This window comes from Solanum dulcamara, chromosome 2 (genome assembly GCF_947179165.1).
Source record: "Solanum dulcamara chromosome 2, daSolDulc1.2, whole genome shotgun sequence".
Classification (NCBI taxonomy): domain Eukaryota; kingdom Viridiplantae; phylum Streptophyta; class Magnoliopsida; order Solanales; family Solanaceae; genus Solanum; species Solanum dulcamara.
The window spans coordinates 81,883,674-81,903,008 of NC_077238.1; the positions used below are offsets into that span (position 1 = coordinate 81,883,674).

At 32.6% G+C, this 19,335-nt stretch overlaps 3 protein-coding genes across 3 annotated transcripts; all 3 read left to right on the top strand.

Moving 5' to 3' along the window:
- Window positions 1-2,581: 2,581 nt before the first annotated feature.
- On the top strand, window positions 2,582-4,075 carry LOC129878763 (acyltransferase Pun1-like). Its single transcript, XM_055953482.1, has one exon. It carries the CDS (start codon window positions 2,592-2,594, stop codon window positions 3,885-3,887), a length of 1,296 nt encoding a protein of 431 aa, XP_055809457.1. The 5' UTR covers window positions 2,582-2,591; the 3' UTR covers window positions 3,888-4,075.
- An 8,132-nt stretch (window positions 4,076-12,207) lies between these two features.
- On the top strand, window positions 12,208-15,295 carry LOC129878779 (diphosphomevalonate decarboxylase MVD2, peroxisomal-like). The gene is made up of 10 exons (XM_055953483.1): window positions 12,208-12,501; window positions 12,802-13,000; window positions 13,310-13,373; window positions 13,527-13,590; window positions 13,706-13,786; window positions 14,019-14,105; window positions 14,210-14,367; window positions 14,457-14,505; window positions 14,657-14,778; window positions 14,910-15,295. The coding sequence occupies exons 1-10, from the start codon at window positions 12,295-12,297 to the stop codon at window positions 15,136-15,138; spliced, it is 1,260 nt and encodes a 419-aa protein (XP_055809458.1). The 5' UTR covers window positions 12,208-12,294; the 3' UTR covers window positions 15,139-15,295.
- Window positions 15,296-16,892: 1,597 nt separating this feature from the next.
- Window positions 16,893-19,119, top strand: LOC129873839 (protein STRICTOSIDINE SYNTHASE-LIKE 5-like). Its single transcript, XM_055949033.1, has 6 exons — window positions 16,893-17,051; window positions 17,526-17,738; window positions 17,999-18,066; window positions 18,182-18,418; window positions 18,611-18,743; window positions 18,841-19,119. The coding sequence occupies exons 1-6, from the start codon at window positions 16,893-16,895 to the stop codon at window positions 19,117-19,119; spliced, it is 1,089 nt and encodes a 362-aa protein (XP_055805008.1).
- Window positions 19,120-19,335: the final 216 nt, after the last annotated feature.

The window sequence follows — 19,335 nt, forward strand, 5'->3', positions numbered from 1 at the left end:
CTCTTTATAACTATAGTTTTATTTACCAATGCTAACTTCCATTTGTATATCTCATTTTTTTTAAAAAAAAATATACAATTTTTGGCTTTTAAAATAATTGACCAAATGGTGGTAATTACAAAAATAGAAAACAATCTCATAATTCACGGTAATTTTATCTGATTAGAATTTATTGCCTAATTGTATACGTATCAATGAGCTATTCCAATTCATATTTGTATAATTTCATTTTTTGATACTGTAATAATGGTAGAGTTAAATGATATAATAGGAATTAACACTTCTCTCTGTTTTTCGTGTGTGTTAGTCCATAGATTTTTTGATGGTATGACTTCTGATCAATTTTTTCGCGAAACCTTTACAGAGCCATCTGTAATAACTTGGGGAAGAATTTCAACAGTCGTTGCCTGATCTGCACGATGTTTTTTAGCATTTAGGGGTCAGTCAATAGGAATTAAACAATTTTCTCCATTTTTCGTATGTGTTAGCCTATGAATTTCTTGGTGGTATAGCTTCCGGTAAATTTTTCTGTGAAACCTTTACAAAACTGCTCATAGTAATTAGGGGAAGAATTTCAATAGCCTTGGCCTGATCTAGGGGTGTGCAAAAATCGAACCGATCAATAAACCAAACTGAAAAAGTATTATTGGTTTATTGATATTGGGTTAACAGTTATTTAATAGTTTTATAAAAAATTATTGGTTATCGGTTCGGTATTAGTTTTTAATATTGAGTTATTGGGTAAACCGATAACCCATTAAGATATTAATAATTTACTATTTTAATATTTACTCATACACAAATGTCAAACAAAAATATTAATATAAATATATAATCACTATATCATACTATCAGTGTCCTACACAATTCACACTTCACACTACTTCATAGTTCACAATGTATTTACCCTTCAGGCTTTGTCTCTTTAGGTTAATCACAAAGTCAAAACTGTAAACCTAAAGAACTAAGAACGACGACTACTGTTTGCAAGTTGCAACTACGACGGCAAGGGTTAGGATACTGCTAGTGTTGTGAGTTTGATTTCTCTCTTTTTAAACTTATTTTCTTCTCCCTTTTCTAATCTATCCCCTTCTCCAAACCCACTTTCTCAAAAAATTCGACTTCGCTAGTAAACAATTAGGAGATTATTTCATCCTAATTGGGGTTAAATCTTATGAGCATTTGATTTTTTTCCTTAAGAAACTCTTTTTTCTTTTTCAATAATGTTCAAGATTTTTGAAAATTGTTACAGAAGTCATATATTTATTTTGAAAGCATTTTCTTATTGGTTAAATCGAAAATCAAACCGTTAAAGATCAAAAACTGATAACAAATATTTTATTGATTTGGTTATCGGTTTAGCGTATTTTAAAACTAAAAATTAAACCAATAATACTTAAACTGAACCGAACCGATCTATACACACCACTAGCCTGATCCGCGCGACAATTTTAATATTTAGAGCCACTCAACATGAATTTGACGTTTTTCTCTATTTTTCGTGTTAGCAATTAATTTTTTAGTGGTATAACTTCTCATAAATTTTTCCACGAAATCTTTACAGAATTATCTGTAATACCCCCGGGGAAGAATTCCAATTGTAATATCAATTTGAAAGCATAAATCAACAATTTTCTTCAGTAGATTTTAATGATGTAACGTGAATGCATTCCAAAATAAATATCCAAAAAAAAAGTTATAGGTATTGAATTAAATATTATTATTTTTTTTGAATTGGGCACTATCTAGAAGTTGTTATTCAATAAAAGGGTAAGACTGGAAAAAAATATGTTTTGTTTTTAATTCCTAAGGCGATTGTTATTTTTGGTACTTTCTTTTTAATTTGCTAAGACCACTTATTTGTTGATTCCTTATTACGAGTACCTATTTAGTCTTATTTAACTAAGTGGGCGTTTAAACATATTTTACTCTAAAATTTGAAAAAGAAAAAATAGTTAAATAAAAAATGATATTTGAAAATTGATTCGGATAAAAAATTCAAAACTAGCCAAGTGGGGATGACTAAGGGCTGGCTCAATAATGTAAATTGGTTGGTTGGGACGGTTGAAAGACCTACCTATATTAAAGACTTCTTTACATTAAATATAATAATAATAAAATTAAAGCATCAAATAATACTAGAGTAGTAATAATTAATAATAATAATAATAATAATAATAATAATAATAATGAGGAAACAAAATAAATGCTCTAAGCTAAAGCTAACCTGCCATTTGTTTAATCTATGCAATAATCAATTACTTTATTATGGCGTGCACCAGAGCTAACCTGTAATTTTTGTCCTTTTATGGTATTAAATTTCCTATAGCAAATAGATTAATTTCATGGACACATGGACCTTTTACGTGAATTTCGAGACGAAATTAGGATTTAAAATTTATGATTTGTTAATTCTTTAAAAAGATTATTTTCAGAGTTTTGAATAAATATAGGATCAAAGTCAAAGTTATAATAAATTCTAACATAAATATTTTTTTTTAAGTTATCAATGTATATAACTTAAATTTAGTAATATATATAGATGGGAAGATACTCTAAATGGTGTTGTTGGTTAAGAAGTTGAAAGCACAATGGCAACATCAGCACTTGTTTCTTTGATTTCCAAAAAGATCATCAAACCCTCTATTCAAACTCCTCTTCCTCTTAGATCTCACAAACTTTCTTTCCTTGATCAAGTTTTTGATATGTCCATTCCTTTTGCATTTTTCTACCCGAAAACGGGCTCTGAACCAAGCCATGTGTCTCAACGACTCGAGAACTCACTTTCCAAGACACTTTCGTACTATTATCCTTACGCAGGAAAGACAAAGGATGATTGTATTGTTGATTGTAATGATGTGGGAGTTGAGGTATCCAACGTTCGTGTCCATTGTCCAATGTCTGAAATTCTTAAACACCCTTACGTCAATGTTGAAAATGTAGCTTTTCCACAACAACTACCTTGGAACCACCCGAATAAAGGAAACCTAGCGGTAGCTCAAGTTAGCTATTTCGATTGTGGTGGAATAGCAGTTGGTGGATGCTTATCACACAAGATTGGGGATGCGTGTACTATTAGCAATTTCTTCTATAATTGGGGGATTTTGAGTCGTGATATAAGTGTTACATCATCTCCTCATTTTGTAGGGGAATCCATTTACCCCCAATCTAATGATCCTTGTGTTGTTTCAACTATCAAGCCTGAAGAACCTATAGGATATGTAGGGAAAAGGTTTGTTTTTCCCGCGGATAAAGTGAATGCTTTTAAATCGAAATTCTCTTTCGAATCAGGAGTTGAGAATCTAACTCCTACTGAAATAGTGAGCTCAGTAATTTACAGATGTGCTGTAGCTGCAAGAACAATGAATATCGGTTCGTTTAAACCATCTTCTTTGTTTCAAGTTTCATATATGCGCGAAAGGCACAACCCACCTCTATCACAAGATGCATCGGGTAATATTGTATCTGGATTCTTTGTGGAAACAACTAATGAAAAGGATGTAAATTGTCCAAGACTAGTAAGACAATTGAGGAATGAGAAAGAAAAACTTGATCAGGACAAAGCAAGGGCTATAGAAAATGCATTTATCTCCGAAGTAGTTGATTCAATTAAAAAAGGAAAAAAATCGCCATTCAACAATGACATGCTTGATTATTATTTTTGTCTTAGTTTGAACGCGTTCCCACTTTATAAAACTGATTTTGGTTGGGGAAAGCCAGCTAGAGTGAGCCTCGCGACGGGTCCCTTCAATAGGTGGTTCCATCTAATGGATAATCAAATCGAAGGTGGCATGGAAGCCATAGTCATGCTAGGCGAACTAGACATGTCTGTATTTGAAACAAATCCCGAGCTTTTAGAGTTTGCTACTCCGCTTCCAAATCATTAGTACTCTTTTTCAACAAAATATTGTCCAAATAAAGGGTCTTTTGGTCATCCTCGATCGTTATTAATTTTTTTAATTTATTTTTTTAATGTTTATGCTGAGAAGTTCCTTTCAACTTGTGATTTAATTTGTGGTTAATTTTCTAGTTGCATGATGTAGATGTAGATGTTAATGATTAAGAATGCATTAGGTCAACCATGTTATTTTGCTAATTAATTGTTTGTTATCCTTTTCAAGTGTTAAGTTCCATTTTTACTTGATTTTCTTCTTTTATTAAAAGGAAAGGGGTAAATATACCCCTCAACTTTATGATTTATAGTGGATATATATACTCCTCGTTAAAAACATATTGCATTTATATCTTCATCGTCTATCAAGTGGTGCATATATACTCTTGTTTGGTAACAAATGATGCATATTTATTCTTTTCTATAATAGATCTATATTTACTTAATTTAAAATTCTAAAACTCATTTTTTAATTCTAAAAATGCCACATGACTTTGAAAATTATCTCACTCATTTTTTATCTCTTCAGACCTGACTTTGGAGAAAAGAGTATGAGACAAGCGTGGGTTTTACAAGGTTAAAATTTATTGGAGTTTTAAGCTTCATGAACGATTCTTGGTTCAAATTCAAAAAATTTGCTAGAGTCCTATATCTTATGAACAATTCACGGTTCAAATCTTTATAAGTTCAAACTCAAGGAATGATTCAGGAGATTCAAAAATTTATTGAAGTTTCAAATCACATGAATACGATTCATAGAGTTCATCTTTAAAAATTCAAATTTAAGAAACACTTTGTGAGGTTCAATTTACCAGTATAAGTTCTTATGTATTTTAAGTAAACGTATTTTTTTCCAAATTTTATTTTCACATCAAAGTGTAGCTATTTCTCTATTACTTTTCACAAAGTGGCTAAAAACTCATAGCAAGCTTGGAATGACCGGTTGTCACACCTAATTTTTACGAATGTAACTTATAAATAAACCTATCATAGCAGGTTAGCTTTATTCTTATCAAGTCCTCATTTGTTTGATTCAAATCTTAGATCACTAAGAGCATTTGCTTACATTAAAATTAAGTATTTATTGCGTCTAAATACGTCTTAATCATTAAGATTTTGAACAAGATATTTTATGTTAATAATTTTCATCACTGTTCTATCCATAACCACCAATTCACCACTAACTATCTTTGCTATCACAACCACAACCCCCATCACTGTCAATCCATCACCACCGCCGCCAACCACCACTACCAACCACTTCTGTGATCACTACCACCATTGGAAACCACCACACTGTTAATCACTACTGTCAGTCGCTCCAATATCTGTCACTTTTGTTGTTATAATTATATTCACTGTCATTACCATCACTATCATCGTCTCCACCACCACTATCAGCCACTACCATTCGTTGCAACCAATTCTTACTACCAACCACCTTTAACATCACATCTAGCACCACCACCAACTGTCACCAATGCCATTGTTAACTTTGGTCCGCCAACACAGACAACTATTAATATCAATGAATTTTACCATCAATATCACCATCAATATCAATCGCAACCATCACGTCAATCACTATAACATCAACCATCTCCATCATAACTGTTACTACCATCGTTACTAGTCACTAGCACCAACCAATACCATCACCATCACTACAAACCATCTCCACCACCCCTTCTACAAACTATCTTCAGTACAACCTCTAATAAATATAAATATTTTATTTTTTATCATATAATAATTATATTTTATTAAAATATTTTTTCTAATATTGAATTCTTTTTATTTAAATTATATTTTTTTATGTTTAAAAGTAAATAAATTATGCATATTTAGAAGTTATAAAACAAACAATTTTAGTTATTCAAATTTAAATATAATATTTTAATTATTTAGATGTATATTTAGATTAAGACGTCTAATCTAATGTTATCGAATGAAAGAGTTGTCGCTGAATGGATAAAAATTATTCTAGGGATGACAGACCAAGTTGCAAATTAATTATGGATTTGGCAAGAAAGGTGTAACTTGAAGGAAAATCATTATAAATATATTTTTTCCTCATTTTTAAATAGGTTTTATTGGTTGGCAGATAAAGATTATTGTATCTTCTCATTAGGATCTTATGTGCTTCATTAAATATTTTATACATATATTTTCTGCTTAATTTAGGAAAATATTCTTTCCACTCAAATAATCCAGTGTGACCTACTAAAATATATATTGTCCAGCCCACATGTTTGGTATAAAATTATCTCTCTCTTCACGTTTTCGCCCTCAAATACCTTGTATAATTCGCTATACAATTCATGCACAATATTTGTATAATTCGCTATACAATTCGCAGTGTTTGTATATTTCGGTATACAATTCACATCATTTGTATAATCGCGCATAGTGTTTGTATAATCTCGTGAATTATACAAAACTCAAACTGTAATTACAGCTAGATATTTGCTGCGAGTCGTAATTAATTCAAACTATAGATATATTAACTAACTAATTAGTATATATTTGTCTATTCGCATAATTTTCCCCTTTTTTAAAAAGCAAATGGTAGTTAATTTAATGGGCAATATGGATCATTATTCCATCTTATCTACTTAACTCAATAAATAAAGATTACTCCATGAACATTTGCTAAATTGGTCTTTCGAATAGTTTGTTTAATTCATGTTCATAGGCGAAGCCAAGGTATCATAAGGGGTTTGTTCAGATCTCATTCGACAAAAAATTACTTTATATATGTATATGATTAAAGTTATTTTTTACGTATATATATTTAAAAAAATATCTTAGCAAATTAATGCCTATCAAATATATTGATAATTACCTAATGAGTAACATGATTACATAAATATTTTTCTGAATCAGCAATGAAGAACCTACATATATTTTATAACAAATTCCTAATTTTAAGAAGACTTACCTAATTCGAATAACCTTTAGTCGTCAGGGAAAACAATATTTATACTAACGATGCATATACACACACATTGTTGGGGAGGAAGCACCACAACTAAAGATTGATATGATAATTAATATGAAAATAAATTGGACAGGAGAATTTTACGTGGAAACTCCTCTAACTGATAGAAGGGAAAAACCACGGGGTAGAAGGATCTCACTATTTTAATATGGAGTACACAGCTCTCAAATACAAGGAGAAAACAACAATTAACACTTCTCTCTTGTAAAAGGAACAACTACTAAAGAGGACACTCAAGACTACAATATTTATCTTGGTGTATAACTCTCTTTGTATTTTTACTCTTTCTTTCTGGGATGATTTAAATGAGGGCAAGAGGCCCTCTATTTATAGGAAACAAGAAACGCGTTTTTGTCAAAAGAGAAACGCGTTTTCTACGCGTTAATTGTCAAAAAGTAGAAAACGCGTTTCTGCCAACTACTGCCAACCCTTTTTTTGACTTTTTGCATTTTGTTTTTCTTTATGCTTTTCCCTTTTTTGACTTCATGTTTTTCCTTTATTCTCTTGCATTCTCCCACTTGAAGATTTAATTGAGAATCAATTAAATTTTCACACCATCCTTTCTACCAAATTACTATAATGTTACGTTTCTGCTAGGCCAATAGAAGATCGACACCATATGAACTTGTTACTGTTGATCGGCTTCGTAAACATATCTGTCAGGTTGTCATTGGTGTGAATTTTCTGAATATCCACACAGCCTTCTTTCACCTTCTCACGAACAAAGTGATACTGAACTCGTATGTGCTTTGTCCTTGAATGAAATGCCGGATTCTTTGCAAGATGCAAAGCGCTCTAACTGTCACAAAACAGAGCAACCTTCTCTTGTTTGTTCCCGAGCTCCTCCAGTAACATCTGCATCCATATTGCCTCTTTGCTAGCTTGTGTAGCTGCTACATATTCTGCTTCCGTCGTAGATGTAGCCATGATAGATTACAGTTTACAGCTCCTCCAGCAAGAGTAAACACATAACTTGTGGTGGACTTACTTTTATCAAGATCACCTGCATAATCTGAATCAACATAACCTTTAATAGTAAAGTCTGATCCTCCATAACACATTGCAACATCTGAGGTACCCTTGATGTATCTTAGGATCCTCTTAACAGTATTCCAATGCTCTCTAGCAGGATTAGCCATGTATCGACTGATCACTCCCACTGCTTGTGCAATGTCAGGTCTTGTACATACCATGGCGAATATTAAACTTCCCACTGCTGATGCATATGGTACTCGATACATCTCCATCCTCTCTTCTTCATTGCTAAGACTCATACTTGAGGTTAACGTGAAATTAATAGGAAGTGGGATAGAAATTGACTTACAGCCTTGCATCTTGAAGTGTCTCAAAATTTTCTTCAACAAGTTCTTTTGAGAAAGCCAAATCTTTCTATTATTTCTGTCTCGGTGAATTTGCATCTCTAGAATCTTGTTTGCTGGTCCCAAGTCCTTCATTTCAAACTCTCTAGCCAATTTGCCTTTAAATTTGTAAGACGATCTTTGTTGGGGCCTGCTACCAACATGTCATCAACATACAACAGCAAAATAACAAAATTGTCATCCCCAAATCTCTTGTAATAAACACAAGGATCTGAACTATGTCTGTTGTATCTAAGGCTTATAATGAAGGAATCAAATCTCTTATACCAATACCTCGGCGCCTGTTTGAGGCCATATAGAGATTTGTTCAACCTGCAAACCAAGTTCTCTTTTCCCTGTTCTTTAAAACCTTCTGGTTGGAGCATATAAATTTCTTCTTCAAGCTTTCCATGAAGAAATGCAGTTTTGACATCTAACTTCTCTAAGTACAAGTCAAATATAGCACACATCGCCAGGACCACTCGAATTGTTGTGAGTTGAACCACCGGAGAAAATATCTCATTGAAGTCTATACCTTCTTTCTGAGCGAATTCTTTCACCACTAATCTTGCACGATACTTCTCCACTTGATCATTACCATTGCGTTTGATCTTATAGACCCATTTGTTTCCAATGGCCTTCCTTCCTTGTGGTAATTGAACAAGATCCCATGTTTTATTTTTATGAAGAGCTTCAATTTCTTCTTGTATTGCTGCCACCCACAGAGATGATTCTTAGCCTTTCATAGCTTCTTGAAAAGTTGAAGGCTCTCCATCTTCTGTTAGTAGACAGTATGCAATATTACTCTCTAGAATAATCTGAGTGCCAAGTTGGTTCTCTTCTCTCCCTAGTTGACCGTCGAACTTCTAGAGTTTCAATCTCAGCTTGCTCTTGTTCTTCGTGCTCTGGTGCTGCTTCAGAAGAAACTGGAACTTCTTCTATTTCTTCAACTTTAACTGTAGTAGTCTCTGATTTTTCTTTTAAAGTGCTATCTTCTTTTTCTTGTATTGTTTTCAACAAATATAACATCCCTACTGATTACCACCTTGCGGGCTGTAGGATCCCACAAGCGATACCCCTTGACTCCATCAGCATACCCTAAGAAAATGCATTCCATGGATTTTAGATCCAACTTCGATTTTTCTTGGGTGTTGTACATAGTATAAGCAGGACTTCTGAATATATATAAGCGAGAATAATCAGCTGGTTTTTCTATCCACATCTTCATTGGCGTTTTCAAATCAATTGCGGTTGATGGTGATCGATTGATCACATAACATGCGGTTTTGACTGCTTCTGCCCAGAATGATTTTTCCAATCCTGCAGTTGCCAACATAGCTCTTATCCATTCCAATAAGGTTCTGTTCATCCGTTCTGCTACTCCATTTTGTTGTGGAGTATATGGCACCGTAAACTGCCGTTTAATACCTTCTTATTTACAGAAGTTATTAAATTCATCACCAGTGTATTCTCCTCCATTATCTGTCCTCAAACAGTTGATATTTTTCTCAGATTCAAGTTCCACCCGCGCTTTGAATTCTTTGAAAACTGGAAAACCATCTGTCTTTCTCTTGATTGGATACACCCAACTTCTCCTGGAGTAATTGTCGATGAATGTCACAAAATATTTCACTTCTCCTAGGGACTCCACCGGTGCTTGCCAAACATCAGAGTGGACCAGATCTAATATTTTTTTGCTTTTAGTAGACGAGCTGCTAAACTTTAGTCTATTTTGCTTACTGGTAACACAATGCTCACAAAAGGGTAGTGAAACCGTTTTGAGCCCTGGAAGAAGCTTTTGCTCAGCAAGAATCTTCAAACCTCGTTCCGACATATGACCAAGTTTACGATGCCCTATCATCATTGATTCTTCAAATGAACTTGCTGACGCGGTTGATGTTTCTCCTTCTTGGTGTATTTCACCTTTAAGCACATATAGGTTTACAGCAAATTTTTTCGCTTTCATCACTACAAGCGCTCCTTTGGATATTCTCATGACTCCACCATGAGTCTTATATGAACATCCATTATCATCTAGTTGTCCTAAAGACAATAGATTCTTCTTCAAATCTTTTACATGTCGTACTTCCTAGATGGTGCGTACCGTGCCATCATACATCTTTATTTTGATGGACCCAATACCAATAATATCCAAAGCATGATCGTTTCCCATGAACATAGACCCTCTTGAGATAGGATTATATTGATGGAACCATTCTCTCTAGGAAGTCATGTGCCATGTTGTTTTTGTGTCCATATCCAGACATCAGCGAAATATTTTCTGCCTTCATTATTTGATATTGCCTCACTATATAAAATATCACCATCATCCGAGGTACATGCAACATTCCCTTGAGCATTTGATGGCTCAGGGTGTTCACTCTTCTTTTTGAACCGACAATCTTTCTTGAAGTGCCCTTTCTTGCCACAGTTGTAGCACTTGATATTCTTCTTACTTCTTGATTGAGATCTATCATGATTGTGACTCCCATTGGGGTAATGTTCCGTTGGTCTTCCTCTCACCATCATCAAGGCTTTAGCTTGCTGCGAACTTGCTTGTCTGTCTTCCTTATTTTTGCACCGATTTTCTTCTTCCAAAACAGCGGCTGCAATTTCATCAAAAACTAGATTGTCTGTATTGTTCGTCAGGTTGATGATGAGTTGATCATACGAGTCAGGCATACTTTGAAGTAGAAGCTCCGCACGTTCAGTCCCCTCTATTTTACAACCCATTATTGTATGTTGCGAAAATAGAGTATTCAAAATATTGATATGTTCAGTAACCGACATGGACTCTGCCATTCGAAGAGTATACAATCTTCTTTTTAAGAAGATTTTATTATACAAAGACTTGGCCTCATACAACCCTGTAAGAGTATCTCATATTTTCTTCGCCGTCCGTTTTTCCGCCACACTAGACAACACTTGATCAGCTAGTGCCAAGTGTAGATCAGCAACTGCGTTGCTGTCTATGTCATTCCACTTGCAGTCATCAACAAAGTCTGTGGGCCTGCCTTCAATTACAGCTAAGCAATTGTCTTTACTCAATATCGCTTTTATTTTCATTTTTCACAATGAGAAATTAGTCCCATTGAATTTCTCAAAGTCAAACTTTGTTGTACTTGACATTGTTATTTGCTTCACACCCTTCTAGATCATTTCTGAATATTTTTGCGAACAATCGTGACAAACTGTACCATCACCGAAATTTACTATTCACTTGAATAGTACTATTCACCAAATTTTACTATTCACGAAAATTTACTATTCATGAATAGTACCTTCGCATAAAACAGACAGAATAACCGAGGGCTCTGATACCACTATTGGGGGGAGGAAACACTATAACTAAAGTTTGATATGATAATTAATATGAAAATAAATTAGACACGAGAATTTTACGTGGAAACCCCTCTAACTCATAGAAGGGAAAAATCACGGGGTAGAAGGATCTCACTATTTTAATATGGAGTACACAACTCTCAAATAAAAGGAGAAAACAACAATTAACACTTCTCTCTAACTACTAAAGAGGACATTCAAGACTACAATATTTATCTTGATGTATAACTCTCTTTGTATTTTTACTCTTTCTTTCTGGGATGATTTAAATGAGGGCAAGAGGCCCTCTATTTATAGGAAACAACAAAAGCATTTCTGTAGAACGCGTTTTCTACGCGTTAATTGTCAAAAAGTAAAATGCGTTTCTGCCAACTACTGCCAACCCTTTTTTTGACTTTTTGCATTTTGTTTTTCTTTATGCTTTTCCCTTTTTTGACTTCATGTTTTTCCTTTCTTTTCTTGCACATATGACACATGGTAATTAAACTCATTTGTCTTTATTGTGGTAATTATAACATTTTTTAAAGCAATATAGTTAATAATTTCATTGACACCTGGGTACCAATACTTCATATGATCTACTAAAGTAGTCTATAAATAAAGATTAGTACTTGATGAACTTTTAATTCATACTTAGGCTTTGGAATTAATATATAGTTTCTTTCTTTAGATTTCACTTTGTAAAATTAACATTTTTTGTAATGACGGAAAAATGGGTGCTAATGGTGACTGCAAAAGCACCCACTAATATGTCAGTGATAAAGTACTGGGGAAAAAGAGATGAAAAGCTCATTCTTGCTATGAATGAAAGTATAAGTGTCACTTTTGATCCAACCCATCTTTGTACTACTACCACTGTTGCTGTTAGCCCTGGGTTCGATCGCGATCGTATGTGGCTCAATGGCAAGGTTCGACATGATTTTAATTTGTCAAAACGGCTAATATTTGCAAATGATATGCTATTATTATTGTTGATATATTGTTACTGTTTAGAAACCAGCTTGGATGTGTGATTAAAGCCGAGGGCCGATGTCCTAGTTGGGCGGGGCTTGTGGAGCCTAGACGTGCTAGATCAAGTCTCGTCATCATTTTATCCACAATTAATAATTAATAGTAGCTAATCATTAATGAATAACCAATGCACCTTCACTACTACCAACCATTTTGAATACTTTTGACATTTTTCCTATTTCTATTTAATCATGTAGGAAATGTCCCTCTCCGGAAGCAGATACCAAAATTGTCTGAGGAAAATTCGAGCTCGTGCCAGTAACGTTGAGGATGAAACGAAAGGTATCAAAATCGCGAAAAAGGATTGGGAGAACTTGCACGTACATATTTCTTCTTACAACAATTTTCCTACAGCCGCAGGGTTGGCTTCCTCAGCTTCTGGTTTTGCATGCCTTGGTATGTACGCGACACAAATCTGAATTAGTCAACTCATTGGAATATTTGAAGTTAATCCTATTAGAAATTAATGTTGCATGACTAACAACATAAAATATATTTTGCTTTTTCATAAGGAAAAGTTACACATTTAGTCGTTCACTAAAATAATTAATTAGAATCATAGCCATATATACGTACAAAAAAAAAGAAGAAGGTATACACTAATTATATGTATATATAAAAAAATATTTGTCGACTATTATTTTAGTGGGGACTATACAATTATTTCATTTACATTATCATTTTTCGTCTGGTAATTTTGTGCAGTTTATGCCCTTGCCAAGTTAATGAATTTACAAGAGGACAATGGTAAACTTTCTGCCATAGCAAGGTAATTATATTGATTTTAGTTGTGAGTATTTCTTTTAGCTATTTTGGTGTAAATTTGTCTTGTAATTACAAAAAAAAACTGCCTAATAAAAAGTCCTAAATATTTTTTTAAAAAAATTAAAGTCATTCAACTTTACCTAATCGTTTTTAATAGGCAAGGTTCTGGAAGTGCTTGTCGAAGCTTACATGGAGGATTTGTTAAGTGGGTCTTGGGAAAAGTAGGTTTACTCATATTACTCCCTCTGTTCCGATTTGTTTGTCTTGATGTTTTGATTTGTTTATCTTGATTCAGAACAGAAGGCTTAAACTAATTTTTGATTTTTATGTTTGAAGGAGGAAGATGGAAGCGATAGCATCGCTGTTCAACTCGTCAATGAGAAGCACTGGGACGATCTTGTTATCATCATCGCAGTGGTAAATATGTATTATTTTATGCAGCTATTAGTTGTGCTGAATTTAGTTATTTATATCTTAATAGGCCTTTACTTGTTAATCTAAAAAAAAAGTGTGTGTAAAATAGGTTAATATATGCCGTTACACTCACTTTTTTGAAGAGTAGAACAACCCGTCAGCATTTTTGAATTGTGCTAACAACATATCTAATAACTCATAATACATGCATGCACTTTATTTTTTATTTATTTAGGTGAGCTCACAACAGAAGGAAACAAGTAGCTCCTTAGGAATGGTTCAAACTGTTGAAACTAGTACACTTATGGAATACAGAGCAAAGGTATTACATTATTACTACTTATTTTATTTATTTATTTGAAATTCAATTTCAAGTATTTTCCGTAAGAATTTCAGTTTTCTCATTCTTTTATTTAAATTTTACAGGAAATAGTACCAAAACGCGCAATTGAAATGGAAGAAGCCATAAAGAATCGCGATTTTCCAACTTTCGCACGTTTAACCTGTGCAGAGAATAATCAGTTTCATGCAATCTGCTTAGATACAAGCCCTCCTATATTTTACATGAATGATACATCTCATAGGTAGAATGAGTTACTATATTGTACTAAAGGTTGAACTCATCAAATCTAAATTATCATTAATCGTTCTCTATTCTGTTCTGAACTTTCAGGATAATTAGCTGTGTTGAGAAATGGAATCGTTCATCAGGAACTCCACAGGTTTTTTGATCAATAGTTTAATATTATTTTGTTTATCATATTGACATGAGGAAAATTAACGTAGTACTTATTACTAAATATATAAATTTTTAGAAAGAAATGATTTTTTTGTTTGTTTTGTTTATTGAGAGTAAATCCAACACATTGGCAGGCTGCTTACACCTGCGACGCGGGGCCAAATGTTGTTCTAATGGCACGTAACCGGGAGGCTGCTACGCTTCTACTCCGGAGGCTTCTTTTTCACTTCCCGCCCAATTCAATTGATTTAGACAGGTGAAAATTTCATGTGTAACTGTTACAGAGAATTGTATGTTTTTGATTAGTTAACATATATATATATATATATATATATATATATATATATATATATATAGAATAAACTCGTTCGTTGTTTCTGTTCCCAGCTATGTCGTAGGTGATAAATCTATCTTAAAAGATGCTGGGATTGAAGATATAAAGGACGTGGAATCATTACCTTCACCCCCAGAAATTAAGGATGAGATCTCAACTCATAGATACAAGGGCGAAATACGCTATTTTATATGCACAAGGCCTGGAAAAGGTCCGGTTTTGCTTACGGATGAAACTCAAGCTCTACTCAATCCTAAAACCGGCTTGCCCACCAAAATTTAAATTCTCAAATGTTTTACGCACTTTTTGATGATTTTAGTTATGATGGAATTTTCATATTTCAAAGCTTTTTCTTTTGTAATTTCAGTTCAACCTCACCCTGTGTTGAGTACGGGCTGGACGGACAATAATGTACCATTTTACGTTATCATCTACTCCATTTTGTCTTATGCCTATTTTATTAAACAGTTAAAATGCATATTTAATTCCCCCCCCCCCCCCCCATAGAGTAAAGAACATCATAATAAACAAAAGGGGACATTTTCTCTTAAAATGCATATTTTTTCCCTCTATGAGAAAAATAATAGAGTAAAGAACATCATAATAAACAAAAGGGGACATTTTCTCTTATTATATAAGAGGGAGTTTGACGTGTCTGCTTCATGCAAGGGCATTTTCAGAAAAAAAATATTTTTTTTGTTCTACTTTAATTTAATTAGTGTATAATTTAATCAACGATCAATGACAAAAAAATATATGAACATCATAATGGACCTTTTCATATTAGATTTGTGCAAAAAAAAGAGATGATTTACTACCACACAAATATATATTATAATTTATTTTGGAGTAAAAAAATTAAAATCATTTAATCGTTTTTATCAATATTAATAATATTTATATTACACTTAATGAGACGATTTAATATCTTTTAATTAATACCACTTAAAAAATAAATTTATGAATAAATATTGGGGTACAAAATTTTCGTAACTAGTATATCTAGAAAAGAAAAATACAAATTGAATTATCTTCAGAATTAAGAAGAGGAATTAAAGTATTTCTAATAAAGATAAAAAGTAGTGTTCAAATATTTTATTCAGTGAAAAACAAGAAATAGAGATATATAACATAGGGGTAGATCTACCGTGCGTACTTATATTCACGTGAATCTAGTATAGTAATTTTTAATGGAGAACATGAGATTATATATATTTTATAATATGCTGGAGTGACTTGACTATCATAAAATTGATATAACAGTTAGCAATAATCAATGTAATTATCAAATGTATTATGTAAGTTTATTTCTTGAATCTCAATAAATTGCACCTCCTCCAAAGATAACATCTAACCATGTAGTCAATTTGTTGTCTCACAAACTCGATATTCAACTTGTGCTTGATACGAAGGAAGATATTTTCAACGGAAAATATTTTTATGAAAATAAGTGATTTTTTTTAAAAATTTCATGTGCTTTGGTACATAAATAAAAAACAATACAGTAATAAATAGGAAAGACTAAAGTAAAAGAGACATTTAGTGACACTAATGAAATTTTCTTTTAGCGGCAATATTTATTGCTGTAAAAATATTTAGCGATAATTGAGTTAATGTCATTGCACTCAGAGTCGGAAAAGCTTTTAGCGACAATTGAGTTAGTGTTATTGCATTTAGAGTTGCTAAAATCTTTAACATATGGTATTTATATAGAGAATTGATTATAAATATCCATATTATATTATTGCCGCTAAATATAATATAATGATAATTATATTAAATACAATAATTATATTATTGTAGCAAAATTCTTCGTTTGTTGTAATGAAAGAAATAGAACTTGATCTTTTGAATGTGGAAGAAAGATCAGTAATTTGGAGAATAATTAAAAGAGAAGAAAAATTAAAAGAAATGCTACTTGTAGTTTTATATTTAAAAGATATATTTTTTTAAAAGAAAAAAAGAACTATTTAGTTAAGGTTTCCTCCATATGATCTAATCTGAAAATTCCAATACATCAAATATTAAGTTTCCTTATGGAGTCCCTCTTGGTTTTTTCTAGCTTTTTAGTTGTTATTTTTCTGGCTATTTCACTCCAAATTCTTTTTTTCTCACCAATATCTCCTGAGATTCTTGATATTCCTTCTTCATCTAATACTTTCACCAGTGGATTTACATCAAATAGCTATTTGCAGGTAATTAACATCAAATTTTTTTAAAATTATTTTTGTTGAATTTTTTGTGGGACGGATTATTCGGATGAATTAAGTAATTTTGACTCAAACTACATTTTTTGTATTCAAATATTCACTTACTAGGTGTCTGGACATAAAAAAAATGATATTTGGATTTTTTTTGTTGAAAAAGAGTATTTAAAAGCCAATGTTTTGTGTTTGTACATGCATTTAACTTTTTAAAAAAGTCAAAGTTTTGCTAGTGAAAAAAAAAACTTTTTCAAACTTAAAATTCATCTTCAAAGAATCAGTCTAATATGTAACCAAAAGATGTTTTGAATTTTATTTTTTGAAAAAGAAAAAGGGAAAAAAAGAATTTCATGTCCAAATTGACTCTATGTCTAAATAATCTATCGAAAAACTAATAATCGAAAAGAAGTATGATTCAGAATTCATAAACTAAAAATCCTGACTTTACTTTTGTTAATTTTTCAGAGAGTAAATAAACTTGGAGAAGGATTTCTTGATAGACCAGAAGATGTGGTAGTTGACAAAATGGGAATTTTTTATACAGCTACTAGAGATGGATGGATCAAAAGAAGGCACAAAAATGGGACTTGGGAGAGTTGGAAGTATATTGGGAGGGATTCTTTACTAGGACTTGAAATATCATCTGCTGGTCATATTATAGTTTGTGATACTGAACAGGTAAAAATAATAAGTTTAAAGTTAAATTATTTCCAAAATATTGAAATATATCGTTCTTTCTTAACAGAGGTAGAAGTACAATAGATAATAGTCTAACATACGCGATTTGATAAAATTTGTGATTTAGTCTTTTTTTTTGGCTTGTTGGTATGGTTTGGCACGAGACTCAAGGGGTGGCTTAATAGAATCGATGGCCTAAAACCAACTTTAATAGGAGGGCTTATTTTATTATAGCTAACAATACATTTATAAAAGTGTAGGGGCTGCTTAAGGTTAATGAAGATGGTGCAAGTATTCTTGCTTCACATGTTAATGGTGAAAAAATAAGGTTAGTTTTGAATAACTAATATCACAAATGTTCATCATTTGCTCTGTTGTTCTTTTTTTTCTTTTTTTTTTTTGTGTGTGTGAAGACGCGTAATTATATATAATTGATTGGACAGATTTGCAGATGATGTGGTGGAAGCATCAGATGGGAATGTATATTTCAGTAGTGCAAGTAGAAAATTTGGACACCATGACTGGTACCTTGATGTTCTTGAGGCTAAACCCCATGGCCAACTTCTTGAATATAATCCTTCGTCGAACCACACATCTGTCCTTATCGACAACTTAGCCTTTGCAAATGGCGTTGCGCTCTCTACAAATCAAGATTACTTGATTGTTTGTGAAACGTGGAAGTAAGTATGTTCGAATTGCAAATCATGACAGTAACACTCGAACTAAAGGCATTTGTATGCTCTGATACTATATTAAATTAACTGCGTGATCAACTCATCTAAAAGTTAAAGTTTGTTAGAGAGAAAAAACTTGTTATTACATTATATCTCGACAAATATTTTTCTATTCATTTCTTTTTGATGAATAATCAGATATAGGTGCCTGAAATATTGGTTGAAAGGGGAAATCAAAGGACAAACAGAGATCTTCGTTGAAAATCTACCTGGTGCACCTGACAACATCAAGCTTGCACCTGATGGTTCGTTTTGGATAGCTCTAATAGAGGTAATTAATAGTTATAACGCTCCTGATGTTTCAAAAAAATGCATAATTTTTTTTAGCACTGTGTGAAAATTTATATATGTATTGGTCTCTGCTACAGTTATCAGCTCGGGGGCGAAATTTCGTCCACAAATCAAGAGTTACAAAACATTTGTTGGCAACTTTCCCCAAATTGATAAGTTGGGTCAATGGAGCATATCACAAAGCCATGGTAGTGAATGTGGCAACTAATGGGAAGATAATTAAAGGTTTTGATGATCCAATTGGAAAGGTCATGTCACTTGTCACATCTGTGTTGGAGTTCGAAAATCATCTATATTTAGGAAGTCTCAATTGCAACTTTATTGGAATGCTACCATTAACAACCTCAGTTGTGTAATATTTATGTTTAAGTCACATAAATCGATACTACATTTATTTGTCTAGTATATTAGTTTTTGTCTTCAACCTGCTCTCATCATCCCATGCTTCATTAGGGGCTCGCATCAAGAAGAATATAAAGATTAATAGTAATTATTTACCTCATGAAGTAGCATCTCATCCATTTTGTGTCGCCCAAAATTCTAATAAAGAGCTAAAGAATCTCAATCATCAC

Coding starts and splice junctions, on each gene's coding strand:
- LOC129878779 (XM_055953483.1), top strand. CDS start 12,295: ATGACGGAAAAATGGGTGCTAATGGTGACTGCAAAAGCACCCACTAAT. Junction 13,001..13,309: donor TTCTGGTTTTGCATGCCTTG/GTATGTACGCGA, acceptor AATTTTGTGCAG/TTTATGCCCTTGCCAAGTTA. Junction 13,787..14,018: donor TTGTTATCATCATCGCAGTG/GTAAATATGTAT, acceptor TTATTTATTTAG/GTGAGCTCACAACAGAAGGA.
- LOC129878763 (XM_055953482.1), top strand. CDS start 2,592: ATGGCAACATCAGCACTTGTTTCTTTGATTTCCAAAAAGATCATCAAA.
- LOC129873839 (XM_055949033.1), top strand. CDS start 16,893: ATGGAGTCCCTCTTGGTTTTTTCTAGCTTTTTAGTTGTTATTTTTCTG. Junction 17,052..17,525: donor CATCAAATAGCTATTTGCAG/GTAATTAACATC, acceptor TTAATTTTTCAG/AGAGTAAATAAACTTGGAGA. Junction 17,739..17,998: donor TAGTTTGTGATACTGAACAG/GTAAAAATAATA, acceptor ATAAAAGTGTAG/GGGCTGCTTAAGGTTAATGA.